This window comes from Podarcis gaigeae (genome assembly GCF_964106915.1).
Source record: "Podarcis gaigeae genome assembly, chromosome: 11".
Taxonomy (NCBI): Eukaryota; Metazoa; Chordata; class Lepidosauria; order Squamata; family Lacertidae; genus Podarcis; species Podarcis gaigeae.
The window spans coordinates 5054972-5068949 of NC_139687.1; the positions used below are offsets into that span (position 1 = coordinate 5054972).

The 13978-nt window shown below is 42.4% G+C and overlaps 1 protein-coding gene across 7 annotated transcripts in view; it reads left to right on the plus strand.

The window, feature by feature from the left end:
• Positions 1-13978, plus strand: part of TLE4 (TLE family member 4, transcriptional corepressor) — a 130832-nt gene that overhangs the window by 103403 nt on the left and 13451 nt on the right. For all 7 annotated transcript variants that reach the window (XR_014555953.1, XR_014555954.1, XR_014555955.1 and 4 more), the window contains 3 exons: positions 11537-11656; positions 12517-12570; positions 12853-13005. Coding sequence is in view for 1 of the 7 variants with exons in the window: in XM_083702011.1 (XP_083558137.1) it covers positions 11537-11656; positions 12517-12570; positions 12853-13005 (327 nt within the window). In the remaining 6 variants the exon portion in view is untranslated. The remainder of the gene's footprint in view (positions 1-11536; positions 11657-12516; positions 12571-12852; positions 13006-13978) is intronic.

Consider the following 13978-nt stretch of genomic DNA (forward strand, 5'->3'; position numbering starts at 1 on the left):
AGAACAGACACAGAACAACAATGGGGAGAGGGGGAACCAATGTACTACAGGCCAGTCAAAATGGACCCTATTGCCAGAAGCTCCTCCTGCATTGATGATGTGTAGGGACTGAATTATACAAGACCTTTACTGGGTCCTCAGAATCTGATAAAGGTGCTTTTTAGCCCCATTCACAGAGTAGCTCCTCTGCTTTAATAAGGAGTGAGTCAAAAGAAATACAAACAAAAGCTGGGAGTCGTCTTTCTCTTTCTCTGGGCAGGTCCAGTGTGGTTTCCAGAACTGGTTCTGGAAGTGCAGCAGCCTCACACTGGTAGTCTTTCTCTCTGCCTTGGCCTGTAACCTCCCAGCCAGAGGTAAATTCACCATTCTTCTTGGCTTTTGTTGGCTTGTATCCCTGCCCAACAAGGGAAAGGATATGCTGGTTCTTTGAAGGTAGAAGCTGCACCCTCTGCAAACTCCCTTCTCCGAGGATGTATAGCCAACTCATCACAGCAGGTCTTTAAGAGTTACAGACCTTGCCTTCTCTAGTCTATGCCTTTCACCACATGAAATTGCTCCGTTGGATGAAATTGAGCGGATAAAATGATGGCGAAGATTTCTTTGTTGCTGCCACAGGAAAGACCAGCAGTGTGTTCTTACCTGAGCTGAGTCATATTCATTATGAATCTTCTCCCGTTTACATTCCAGTCATTGGCCCTGCCACTTCATTACCCTTAGCTTCCTGGAATCTGAAGAAGCCAACAAGGCTCTACAACTGGGTCAGGGGCATTGGACTTAGCAAGATCTGAGAGCAGTAGTGTTATACCCACCCACAGCTCTGTGGCTTATTCTGTGAATACTACAGTCATGCGTCGAGTTGAATGTGCTTCGGGTTGAGTGTGTTTGAGTTGCGCTCCGCGTCAACCCGTAAGTAATGGAGCACACTCAAAATGACGTCACACTCATGCGCAGAGGCGGCAAAACGCGACCCGCGCACGTGCAGATGCGCCATCACGTCTTATGTTCTGTTCGGGATGTGAACGGGGCTCTGGAACGGATCCCGTTCGCATCCTGAGGTACCACTGTATAGTCATTTGCTATAGCATGCCTATCCATGTAAAGCAGGCATAAGCAAAGTCCATTTGGGGGGCCTAATCCAGCCCTCTGGTTGGTGTAATCTGACCCTTGTGGCAGCTCATTTCCTGGGGTAAAATTCTAAAAAAAAACCTCAACAACTTCAATCCTAAAAAAAGGTCAACAACCTTTGGTTGGCCCTCACAGCCCTTCACTTCATCAAATCTGGCCCTCTTTGAAAAAAGCTTGGACACCATTGATGTAAACAGAACAATTCTCCATCCCAGTCTCTTGCGAGACGCATGATAACAACTGCCAGTTTAAAAGCATTATATGTAGGGTTCAGTTATGCTCAGGTGTGGTTTATACGATAGAGTTTGGTGATCCTTGTTACATAATACATATTTGGTCTCGTGACTGAGCCCATCCTTTTAAATTACTGACCTGGAAGAGAATTTTCCTTGGCTTCGTTTTGCTGCATTACCCTCTGCACTGCAGCCCTAGTGACCTCTCTCGCTGTGTTCTGGGGATCTACAGACAGGGCCTGACCTCATGCCGCATTAGCAGAAATTAGAAACAAGGAAGTAGATAATGGTTGTTTATATTGTCCTTTGCATGAATACAGTTGGTTCTGAATAGGCATTTTTACAGCCTAATCCTGTGCACGGGGACTGTGAAGGAAGTTCCATGAGACTTACACCCACTTCAGAGTAGATAAGATTGCAGCTTTAGTAAATGTTTTAGTAAGACCCGCCAGCCTTTCTTAATTTCTGCTTCCACTGATTTCCCCCCCTGCAGCTTCTAAGCAGCTCACAATCAGGCCCACTAGGGGGCTACTAAAATATGTAGCAAACATTTACTGTAGCTTTGGCTTTGTTTATTCACTTTTTTTTTTAAAGTATTATTGTCCTTTACTTCCTTTAAGCTGCAATCCAAACACACTTACTCTTTTGAGGAGTAAGTTCCACTGAATACAAAGGCACTTATTTCCAAGTGAACAAACAAAAGTTTACACTGTTACAATTTATAGGGATTGGTTTGGCATCCTATGAAAGCAGCCTGATGGTAAACCTAATCAAAATGTTACGCTTCTCACATTCTTGGGAACTTGACTATTGTTTATTGGTGGGGAGGGAGAGAATTAAAGTCTTGCTTTCAGGTGTGTTACACCCACACATAACTACTGGCCTTGAGTAGTGAGTTGTAAGGTTGCTCTAGACCAGGCATGGCCAAACTTGGCCCTCCAGATGTTTTGGGACTACAATTCCCATCATCCCTGACCACTGGTCCTGTTAGCTAGGGATGATGGGAGTTGTAGTCCCAAAACATCTGGAGGGCCAAGTTTGGCCATGCTTGCTCTAGACCGTCTTGTGAGATGTGTCATAAAAAAATAATTCTATTGTCAACTATAGTTGCTATTAAAAAACAACTGTGCCAGGGATTCGTTTCCTGTCTAGCATTATTAGCATTGTGGTGTCTGCCCTTTAGAAATAAGTCAGTGTTGACTGCCTGCCTCCATTCTAAAACCATAGAGGGAAAAGGGGCTGGATTGGCTCCACAAAAACAGCCATTCTGACTTCTGTACAAATTGCTCTGGTGGACAGTTCACACCTTCCTGAGCTATGTGCCATGTAAACTTCATATAAGTGTTTACTCTTATGTCATGAGTAGGATACGCACCAAGCTATCATGAAATCACTGAGGTGGAGAACAGGAGATTCAACGCCCCCCCAAAAAACCACAGGATACATGTTGCAATGAACAAAGCCATCACTTGAAAACTCAAGGTGGTCACAACCTTTAGACCTTGTGTTTTTTTCTCCTGAAAGATGTTCTGTACCTCCATTACATTAAAATAGGTGCCAGTTGCCAAAACACCTTGCAAAATGACTACTGAAAGTAGTCTGGGCAATTAGGTTTTTTAAAAAAGGAAAGTTGTTCTGTAGTTGTTCCTGTTTGATCTTGCTGATACAACACTTCACTCCCTCCTCCCTTCTGTGCTAGTGCTACTATCCCCTTCACAGTCCAAGTCCTTTTTTTCCTGGAATAATTAAATCAGACCAGCTACTCTGCCTGGTTTTTCCCTTTCAAATGCTAATATAAATTCTGATTCCATCCCAATATAAATTTTATAACTTTCTGTTGTTGTTTATCCAGTGTGTCTCTTGCGCCCAAATGTGCAGTGTTTATCTGAAAACATAAAGATGCATCCCAGCTCAGTTGTGAGCTTTCAGTCTCTGTCAAACTCAATTTATCATCTGTGAGTCTAGAATATTAACTTTCCTCTCTTAGTAGTTGTGGGGCAATATCCATCAGAAAATAAAGAAGATGCCCATAGCTAGTTCAAAATTGGTCACCAAAACCAAGACTAGATAGAAAATTTCAGCCCCATGGTTTATGGGCTGCATATTTATCCTAAACTTCTCTTGCTGCAATACAGCTGCTTTCATGCTTGCATGGAGACCCGTGTGTGCAATAGTGTACTGTATTATTAATTCTAATCAATTTTTGGTATTTTCTGCCTGGAACGAAAACTTCCTTCATTGCCAAGAAACAGAAGAGTCTATACATTTATTTTCTCTGTATGTATTCATCTTCCTGCTAAGAAATGCCTTTTATCATACCCTGCGCCTTTATTTTTATCAGCCTTCCCATGATGCTATTCCAGTGATCTTTCCCCTATGCGTTGCTGCTGTGCTCTTCATTTTCTTTCACTGACTGACTTCAGCATGGTTGGTTACTTTCACCCTCCGTTGACCCTTGTAGGTTCAGTAGCAGCTAGGCCTCACCTGTGTTAGATCCCCTTAGTCAATGATTGCAGAGGAAGCTGTATGTTAAAGGATTAATTTTAAACTTCCACCTGTGTAGCGCAAGGTAGCTGCCCTTGCTGTTGCTTTAAACACCTGTTAAGCTTGCCTTTGTGCACTTGTGAATCAGGAGGGGCCAGAGAATCAGCAGCCCATGCTGACAGAATTATGCTGCAAAATTGGCTGGTATTTTTTGACTTCCATTGTGTAACCTGATCTGTCTGTACAAATGCTGTGTGTGTTTGTGTGCGTGTTTAACTGCACACATTGAAGCGAACCTGCAGACAGCTTAGCAAGACCCTCCAAATTAGTTAAATGTTTATATATCGCCAGCCTTACAACTATGATTAAGCATTTACGCTTTCGGTTTTTCTTTTCACAGCACTCTGCTTTGTTTTAGGTAAGAATAGTCTAATTAGTTCAGTTTGCTGTTTATGGGTAAACAAAATGGCCTGCGTAACCTGGTATCTCATGTCTGGTGATAAATTGATAGCCAGGGGTTTTGTTTTTTAAGCGAGAGCATCAGATGTGATTCTGCGGGCAAGTTGTTCCAAGGGTGACTGAGTCAATAAGACTATATACTTCTATTAAATTTAAGGCAGCAATACAGAACCTGCAGTTCTTCAAATGGTGTTGGACTCCAGCTCCCATCACCCCTGACTATCAGCCATGCTGGCTGCAGCTGATGGTGCTGGAATCTGAGTCTGGACAAATCTGGAGGGCCACAGGCTCCCTCCCATGCTTATTGTCTCCTAAGCTCCATTCTGCTTCTACTGATTCCTCCCACCCCTTTTCTCTCTCTTCCTGGGGCCTAAAAACCCCATTGTTAGAAGACCTGTGTGAGGGCTTCTGCTTGTGCAGTGGGGCTTTCCTCCCTCCCTGCATCCCATGTACTCCCACAATTGGCTCTCAAGGGGTTGTGTGAACCCCCAGAATGGGATGCAGGCGCAAGGGAGGAACTGATCCATCTGGCAAGTTGATATGCTTGTGCAGATGGAACGTTTAACACAGCACAGTGTTGAATGTGACCCTCTGTGCTTCCACCCTCTATGTTTTAACTATTCAATTACTAGCTGAAGTATATGCTAATGGAAGTAGAGCTAATAGTGGGTTCCTGTTGTGCCTCAGCAAGGAGGCTGTTCCACAGAACAGGGACAGCCTTGGGGATCCCAGTGGATGAGGGTGCAGGGTGTACATTTAATCCATCAATTAATCATCCAGATTATATGGGCTAATCTAGGCATAGAGCATCCTTTCTTGATATAGCAGAAATACCATGGATCCTTGGGATTCCCCTCCCATTGTGTAGTATTGCCATTTTGTCAGTGATTTGCTTTATGTAGACTTCCGATCAAAAGAAAAAGGAACTTTATATGTTTTTTGCAAAAAAAAAATTACTTCTATTGTTAACTACCAGAACTAAACATTTGTATTCTGCTATATTATATAGGACACTGTTTTCTGTTAATTAACTTCATTTAATCAGCAATTAGTGAAATTAATTAGCGGGTAAAATGGCATATAAACATCAAACACTGCCTGTTTAAATCATAATTTTCATTAAAAGTAATGATTGAACCCTTGCATTACTAATATCAAACCAATTATCTTAAAGAGCCAATGTGAGACAAAGTGATTTGTGCTTGAATTTTGTAAAATGCACAACTCTTAAGGCTGCAATCCAGAAATGGGCAGTCTTAAAGCCTCATTGAAATCAATGAGATTTCTACACAAGTAATACGTTAAGCTACAGTCCTGCAACACTTTCCTGAGATTAAGCACAATTGAATGTAGTATGAGTTACTTCAAAGTAAACATGCATAGAAGTTTCATACAAGTCTGATTGAATTAACTGAGGCTTAAATGTGTCTACTTTCTCTGGAGAGAACCCAAAAGCTGCACTCTTAAGCACACTAGGAGGTCTGTTCCATTGGAGAAAGTGAGATTTACTTCTGAGTAAGCAGGTCTAGGCTTGTTCTGGAAGTCTTGTGGAAGATTGTGCTCTGGAGACTAGGACCCAAACCAATTCAAGTTACAAGAAAGGAGATTTCGACTAAACACCAGGAAGAACTTTCTGACAATGAGCTGTTGGACTGTCTCCTTCCTTGGAGGTTTTTAAGCAGAGGTTGGATGGCGATCTGTCCTGTATGATCCAGTGGAGAGTCCTGCAGTGCTTGGGGGGGGGGGGGGTTGGACTACATAACCTTCAGGATCCCTTCCAACTCTGATTCTATGATGACACACTGCAAGCATAAAAGGGACATTCAGTTTGAACTCCTTTACTGTATATATTATGAGTTCGCACTCTTTCTTTGTTGCTATTTAGACTCTTAAGCATGTGGCTTTGCATATGCTGAATGATTATACCCAAATGGCCCAGAATCCTCTTGTGCGGCAGCAGTTCCTAGAATATCTTCAGAGTGGAAATGAGAGGTAGCATAGTAGACTCAGCACAAGTGCATATTCAGCCAAGTCGCCTTTTCTTCTGAGGTCATTTTCCTGCCATGCATACTTTATCAATTTTTTATTGTTGCATTTGTACTTTGAGCAGACTTTATAACACCAATAATGTCATTCAGATAATTATATTATAATTGACCATCGCGATGAGCATCCTTGGCTTTTACTATGGTTTGTTTAATACCCCGGGATGGTCAATTATCTCATAATCCCCACTTTGTTGGGAATTGATGTTTTAATTATTGCACGCAAAATACATCATTGTCCCGGTGTTGTAAAGTTTCACAAGGGAATGTTCACATTTTGAGTCCTCAGCCTTATTGTGTGGGAGGGTTCTCAGTTGTCCTTAGTCATTATTTCCAGCTCTAATTTTCCTGAATTCCTCCCCACCCCCCAAACTTGGTCCGCCTGAGGTTAACTGTCTAAGACGCTTTGCCCAATGGTTGAACAGTATGGAAAGCTTGCTTTAACTGGAGCTTTATTTTGCTGTACAATGGTAAAAGGTAAAGGTAAAGGTACCCCTGCCCGTACGGGCCAGTCTTGACAGACTCTGGGGTTGTGCGCCCATCTCACTTAAGAGGCCAGGGGCCAGCGCTGTCCGGAGACACTTCCGGGTCACGTGGCCAGCGTGACATCGCTGCTCTGGCGAGCCAGAGCTGCACACGGAAACGCCGTTTACCTTCCCGCTAGAAAGCGGTCCCTATTTATCTACTTGCACCCGGAGGTGCTTTCGAACTGCTAGGTTGGCAGGCGCTGGGACCGAGCAGCGGGAGCGCACCCCGCCGCAGGGATTCGAACCGCCGACCTTTCGATCGGCAAGTCCTAGGCGCTGAGGCTTTAACCCACAGCGCCACCTGCGTCCCGCTGTACAATGGTACCTCGGGTTAAGTACTTAATTTGTTCCAGAGGTCCGTACTTAACCTGAAACTGTTCTTAACCTGAAGCACCACTTTAGCTAATGGGGCCTCCTGCTGCTGCTGCGCCACCGGAGCACAATTTCTGTTCTCATCCTGAAGCAAAGTTCTTAACCTGAAGCAATATTTCTGGGTTAACGGAGTCTGTAACCTGAAGCGTATGTAACCCGAGGTACCACTGTATTGCCTTCTCCTCCCTTGTTGCACTTTGACCCACATATGCTAATGTAAGTGGACATTGGGGGGTGGAAGGGTAATAATAATTCTTGGTTTGCAGTAATTTGAAGTACTAATTACTGCAGGCAGGCAGCATGCTGATGTTTGCCGTCTTGCTGGTGAGATATTTATGGCTTTCTAGGAGGGTTTCCACCCTTTGTGATCAGTAAATTTTAGGTTAGGCAGGCCATAGGTGGCCTCTGCTTCCAGCAGTGACTGACACCCCACAATTGCATTAAGGGACGTAGTGCAAACTCCCTGAAGTGTGTTCATCTGGTTGCTACTGTTTTTTCCAGCACACACCCCACTTTACCTCTGCACCACTTCCATTCCAGCTGGGGGCTGTGTGTAAAAGCTTCCATCCATATGATTCTCCCAAGAGTGTGCTTGGCATACCACCCAACTGAGGCCTGGGGGCCGTGTGTCACCTGAATGATATTCAAAGCATGTGGCTGAGATACCATGTTATATGGATGCAGGCAGGCATAGCAGCATATCCACAGAGGGGTGAGTTGGGGAGCTGCGCTATGAGGTTATGTGTTAAAGAGGTCTTAGTCATGTCAAATAAATCAATGAGAAAAAGCTCTAAATCAGTATGTAGAGACTGATCTAGTTTCCAGTGTCCATATTTTGTTCTAAAGATCCTCCTGATTTGATATTTATATTTAGTTTCAAATTTTATTTGATTTTCCTTAAATTATAATTACAAATAACAAAGTTAAACATCTTTTTTTCTTAATAACTACTCTGGATTCCATAAATGCAAAGTCATAATAAGTACAATCACATATTTAGTCGGTATATATTTTACAATATTTCAAATACCTTCGGTCTAGTATTCCAAATATTAATACAGATTTATCTGTTTTTATAAATTTGTTTTGCTTCTATTTACTTTTAATTTGTGTTGGGAATTTCTTTGCTTTCTTGCATTTCCACCATAAATGGGGGGAGGAGGGGATACCTTGAGTATTAGATTTACATTTTCATCTTCTGATGCTTAAATTTTACAAGCGGCCCCAACCTCACTACTGCTCTGCCTCACCCTTCTACCATCCTGTTTAGGGCAGTGATTCCAGCTTGGGAGGGCAGCTCCATTGCACTGACCCCCACTCCATTATTTTTGAAAGGCCTGCAAATGAACTGCCTTGCCAACACCAGCCATACCTTTTAAAAACATCAACTAGGGCAGAACCCAAAAATATGCACAACTGTTTGTGTGTACAGCCAGATGTCAAATGGTACTGACATTTCAAGGTCTTGTCCCAAGCTTGTCTTTTTTAAAAAAACAAAAACAAAACAACCTTTCTCCTTGAAATTGGAAGCAAGCAACATTCTGTATAGTTCTAAGGCAAAATTTATATTGTCCACTGGCACGTATTTATTATCAGACTTAGGGTATGATTAAGTGAAAATACTTTCTACTTCATCCACTTGGTCACACTAAAGTTTCTCCTTACACTTCTGTACCCAACTGCGTTGAATAATACTTGTTTATGTGAAGCAACCGTGTGCGCATGTAAAAAAATCAGTTTGATAACACTGTAATTGCCCTCACCCCCACTGAGAATTAGTCTTTTGCAGTAATTGATGTGGTGGATCATCACCACCCATGTTACCTCTAGTCGGTCACATTGCTTCTGTTTACCGGGATGCAGGCAAGGTAGTGCGGAGGTTGACATGAAGCACTGGATTGGTTTCACAGATGTGTTTGCACCACAGCAGCCTCATTCCTGCCTCATCCTCTACCTCCTGATAAGCAACAGCAACGTGACCAACTGGACACCAAGTGAGTGACAGTGTCCCGCCATGCCACCTGCCACTGGTTTTGTGTCGGTGCCAATGCTTAAGAGATCTCCAGCTCCCAATTCCATCCAAGACTAGCACTTTCCTGGGGAGACAGAGTGACTACTAAAGTAGTTTATGCTGTAGGTTTGCAGTGGTTCACTTTCTCTAAATCCATGTATTTAGGTTACACTCTAAAATTGGGATAAAGTGGGGTCATATAGAGCAATATTTTTAAGTGTATGTATGGACCATTTTTTAGGTCATGTATAGACAGATGCTAGGCAGTATACATTGTCCCAGTGTGTGGCTCACCCTTTAAAGAGCTAGCCATAATTTAGCTGCTTTATCGTGCTTCTAGGGTGCTCTAAATTATAACGTTATTAAGCACCAGAATCAAAGATTAAAAGGGTATTTGTAGCACTGAGGCTAACTAGATTGAGAAAAATTGAAACCATGTGGTTTCAAATTTATGAAAATAAATACTTTCGTTTAAATCAGTACCATGGTTTACTCCTCCCTCTTTAGCCATCATTCTAATTGTCATTCAGCAATTAGTTTTCTCCTTATTGCAGCCAATTACTTAGAGAGAAGGAGAGAGAGAGAGAGAGAGAGAGATATGAGTCATAGTAAATTGAATTCAAATTATAATCTGCCTTCTCTCCATTTGTGGAATGAAAATAAATGGAGCAGGGGTATTTTTAAGACATGCATAAGGGTATTTGCATAAAGCTGCGGGGAAAGCTCTAGGTTTCTAGTAGTATTAGGACAAAGGGGAAAGGATCTGCCCCTGAACCCTAAATATTGCTACTTAGAGATGAGAGGTAGTTAACAACTTCTTTATACTGATCCTAGCCCACTTCCCAACGCACCATGAATCTTTCATTAGATCCTTAACTAGATCCCTGTGTATTGCATCATAAGGTAACTAGGGGCATTTTCGTGGAGCAAAGAAACCTAGTGTGAGAATGGGATGCATAGATCCTGATTTGCAAGATTAGACCAGATTTGTGTGTTTCTTTCTGGTGTGGTTACTTTCCCTGCCCCTACCCATGTATTTTCTGTTTGCATACACTGCTGGTGCAGCATGGGACCGGGCAGTTAAGAAACTGCTCCTGTAGCATAGCAGTAACACACAAATGACTATATGATGCTTGTGAACATAACCACAGCTTCTGTATACAGCTTCTGTTTTCCTTGGGCAAAACAGCGCAACATAAGCCTTCTGTTTTTAATATGCAATAGGTGTTCACACATGATATTCTTCTTGACTCTGGGAAATAAAATCAAGCACTTGGTGTGTAAACATATAAATGAATAACTCTCTGAGGCTGTTTAGGTAAAACATGTATAAAATCCTGACTATTTTTAACTGCTAAGCAAGTTGTAGTGATTTCTGTGGGGCTTTCTGCAAGTGTGTTAAGCATCAGGGTACCAAGATGATCATTTGAGATTACAGTGTCATAGGAAAGAACACCCAGCATTCTTACACATTAAAAGAAGCATTAACATTGAAGGTGTAGTTTTCTTTTTAAGTAAAATAGTTCAGAGTAGTGCCCCCCTTTTTTTGTCTGATCTGGATTTTGTGTGACTTAACAAAATAAAATTCTTACTAGAGGGCTGCTTGCTTGAAGTCATAGCAAGCACTTGGATTACAGGCTGTGTTCCCTTTATTAGGACTCCACTTCTACCTTTCATTATGAGGTACTAACGTTCCTGCACCACTGAGATGGCAAGAAGGCTTATTCTCCCGTGTTTTCAATGTGAAATGACAGCAGGCGTACTAGCAAGAAGACCTGCTCATGGAGTTCTAACCCCAGCCTGCTCTTTCAAGTGGCACACTGGTGCAGCCACCCACAAACCTACCAGCTTGAGAGTAATCACCCCTGTTTTCCGCTTCCCTCCATCAGGATAGTAAAGTGCTCATCAAAGATTAGGTCCTCTGGGAGAGACCTGGTGTTTAGAAAGGTCGCCTGGCACTGTTCCCTATTCACAAGAGAATATGGGGTTGTTTTGCAAGTGAGCCCTCCAGCCCACTGCTTACAGTGGAAGACAGGCAGAGATCTGCTTGTGAATCAGTTCCACACAGCCTGATGCTTGACATGGCTGGTTAGATTATTTCCAAGTAGTTCATGTGCTGCTCTAATACTGTGCCAGGAGCGGAACCGTTTGCATCTATTTGTTGCGGAAGGAAATATGAGACCCTGTTTGTGGAGATAGAGCATTAGTTGTTGGTGATCTTCTCAAGGATGAGATATAAACACTTTCAGTCACCTTTCCTCCTCTTTTCTCTGATTTCAGAGCTCATCTGTGTCTCCATCAGCCAGTTTCAGAGCCTCTGAGAAGCACAGAAACTCAACAGACTACTCCTCTGAAAGCAAAAAACAGAAAACAGAAGAAAAAGAAATAGCAACTCGCTACGTGAGTGAAACTGTCTGTATTCTGAACATTCCCAAATGCACCAAGGCTTCTGCATCTACTGCCGCCTCCTTCTCATACCCCGAGAAGGGCGATAGGGCAGAGATGGCTCCAGCTCCTCAGTGAAGGATTGTGCTGGGGCATGCTTGGGCATGTGTTCCCAGTGAAGGCAGCTGTGCCATAGCTTCTGTTCTAGATCATCTGTAAGGGCCCTTCAGGAACCAGGGAAGGGAGATGGGTTGCAGTTGCAGAGGTGGCAGATGGTGTCATAGGCAGTAGACTATGAGCAGAGCCGTAAAGGCACTTCCTCGTAAGGGGGGGGTGTGGCTGTGCTTTTACAAACTTGCCTTTATGGAATTCTGACAACACCCCTAATTGTGAGCCCCTAATTTAAGTACTGAGTTTCAGACAACTGGTCAAAATTGTTTTATCTCAGGAGGTTTTTCCACCCTGAATGTTTCTCAGATTTCTACATTAAAAAATAATGAGATTTTATGTTCTTTGGATTTTAAATTTTGGAGGTTTAATATTTTAAATTTTCTATCTTTGTTGTAAGCTGCTTTGAGACCTATGGTGAAAAAACAGGATATATATATATATATATATATATATATGTATTTATATATGAGAGAAAGAATACATAATGTACATAGCTTTAGTAAATAGTCACCTTCTAAAAGAGGCCAAGAGCTATTTTTTCTGCTGTGACCCATGGGCATGTCATTCGTTCATCGTTACATTTTTGTTGTCATAATCGTTTTGGCTGTGCAGCACTACCAGTCTTCGTATTTGAATAAAATATATATTGGTTGTGCAAGAAGTTACAGACCTATAGAATACTTACTCATTCTTCTTCACTGCAGGACAGTGATGGTGAAAAGAGTGACGACAACTTAGTGGTTGATGTTTCCAATGAGGTATGTGCAGTATCACTTTTGCTACCATCATTTATTGGGCTTGCTTCTTGAATACTTAGGAATTTGTTTTTGTTTTGCTCTGCTTCTGTTTTGAGAAGGAAAGGATAAATTTCTTCTCTTCATCAGACCCAATGGGAAAGCACCATCACTGTCGTGTCCTCTGGCCTGGGAGTATGTTTCTTTGGCCATGTCTGCCAAAGGCAATAGTCCAAGGAGACATATGTCGCTCGTCCAACCTACAGCAAATAGGATGCCCTGATTATAATTACAGTTTGTTTTCAGGATCCTTCATCACCACGAGGAAGCCCAGCACATTCTCCAAGGGAAAATGGCTTGGACAAGACCCGTCTACTCAAGAAAGATGCACCAATTAGCCCAGCCTCAATAGCATCTTCCAGCAGCACTCCTTCCTCCAAATCCAAAGAACTTAGCCTTGTAAGTGACTATACAATCTATGCCCATGCTCGTATCCCTGTGTGCACTGCTGGGTGCCTAAATAGAGAGGGGGAAATAATGAGATGTGCCCCAGTTGCACATCTTGATACAAAACTGCCTTCAGTGCATTTCTACTTTAAAAAAAGAAAAAGCACATTGAAACCCAGGCTCTTTTTAGGTGATAGAGAGGGTTTGTTCTGCTAGCAGTGTCTGAAAATGATGTATATGCCTTTATTGTGATATATTTTTTTCATGCCAGGAAGCTTGCCATTCTGTGGATAAATAAGAGCACACAGGGGTTCTTTGAATATTTTTTTTCTATGGCAGTTTACAGTAAATTCAGCTTTCTACTTGGACGTGATTTGCTTCTTGGCTTTATTTGTATTACTGGGCTATGTTCAACTACAATCATTTTCTATCTAAAAAGTAATCTGTCATTTACAAGAGCCTTTCTTGACTTGCATAACAAGTCATAATTCAGAAAAGGGCTGCTTGCAAAGCCAGAATAATGTGTTTCTGTGTTCGTACATACATATGCACATATGTGCGCTGTGTGTAAGAGAGAGAGAGAGAGAGAGAGAAAGAGAGAGTAGAAAATGCCATGCCTTGCTCACATTTTTCTCAGAAAGACTGTTCTTGCTCTTCTCACACTATTGTCTAGAAGGTGCAGAGAATTGGAGGCAAATTTAGTAGTAGCCCTTAGTGCAAAATTGGTTGTGCAAAATCCCAGGCAGAATAAGGAGCTGGCATGTGACTAGTGACCTGAAACAGGGTATATGCATTTTTGCACCCCTGTTCCTTTGTTACAGTGCAAAGGTAGGGGAGGAGGGACTTAGGCAAGCACCATGTCTCATCCTCACCTCCTCCATGAGACATTACCATATATTACATTAAGTTCTGGGCTGAATAACCATTGAACATTGCATATGTCACTGATGCCTTGCAGAAAGGTAGATTCAGACAGCCAGATTCA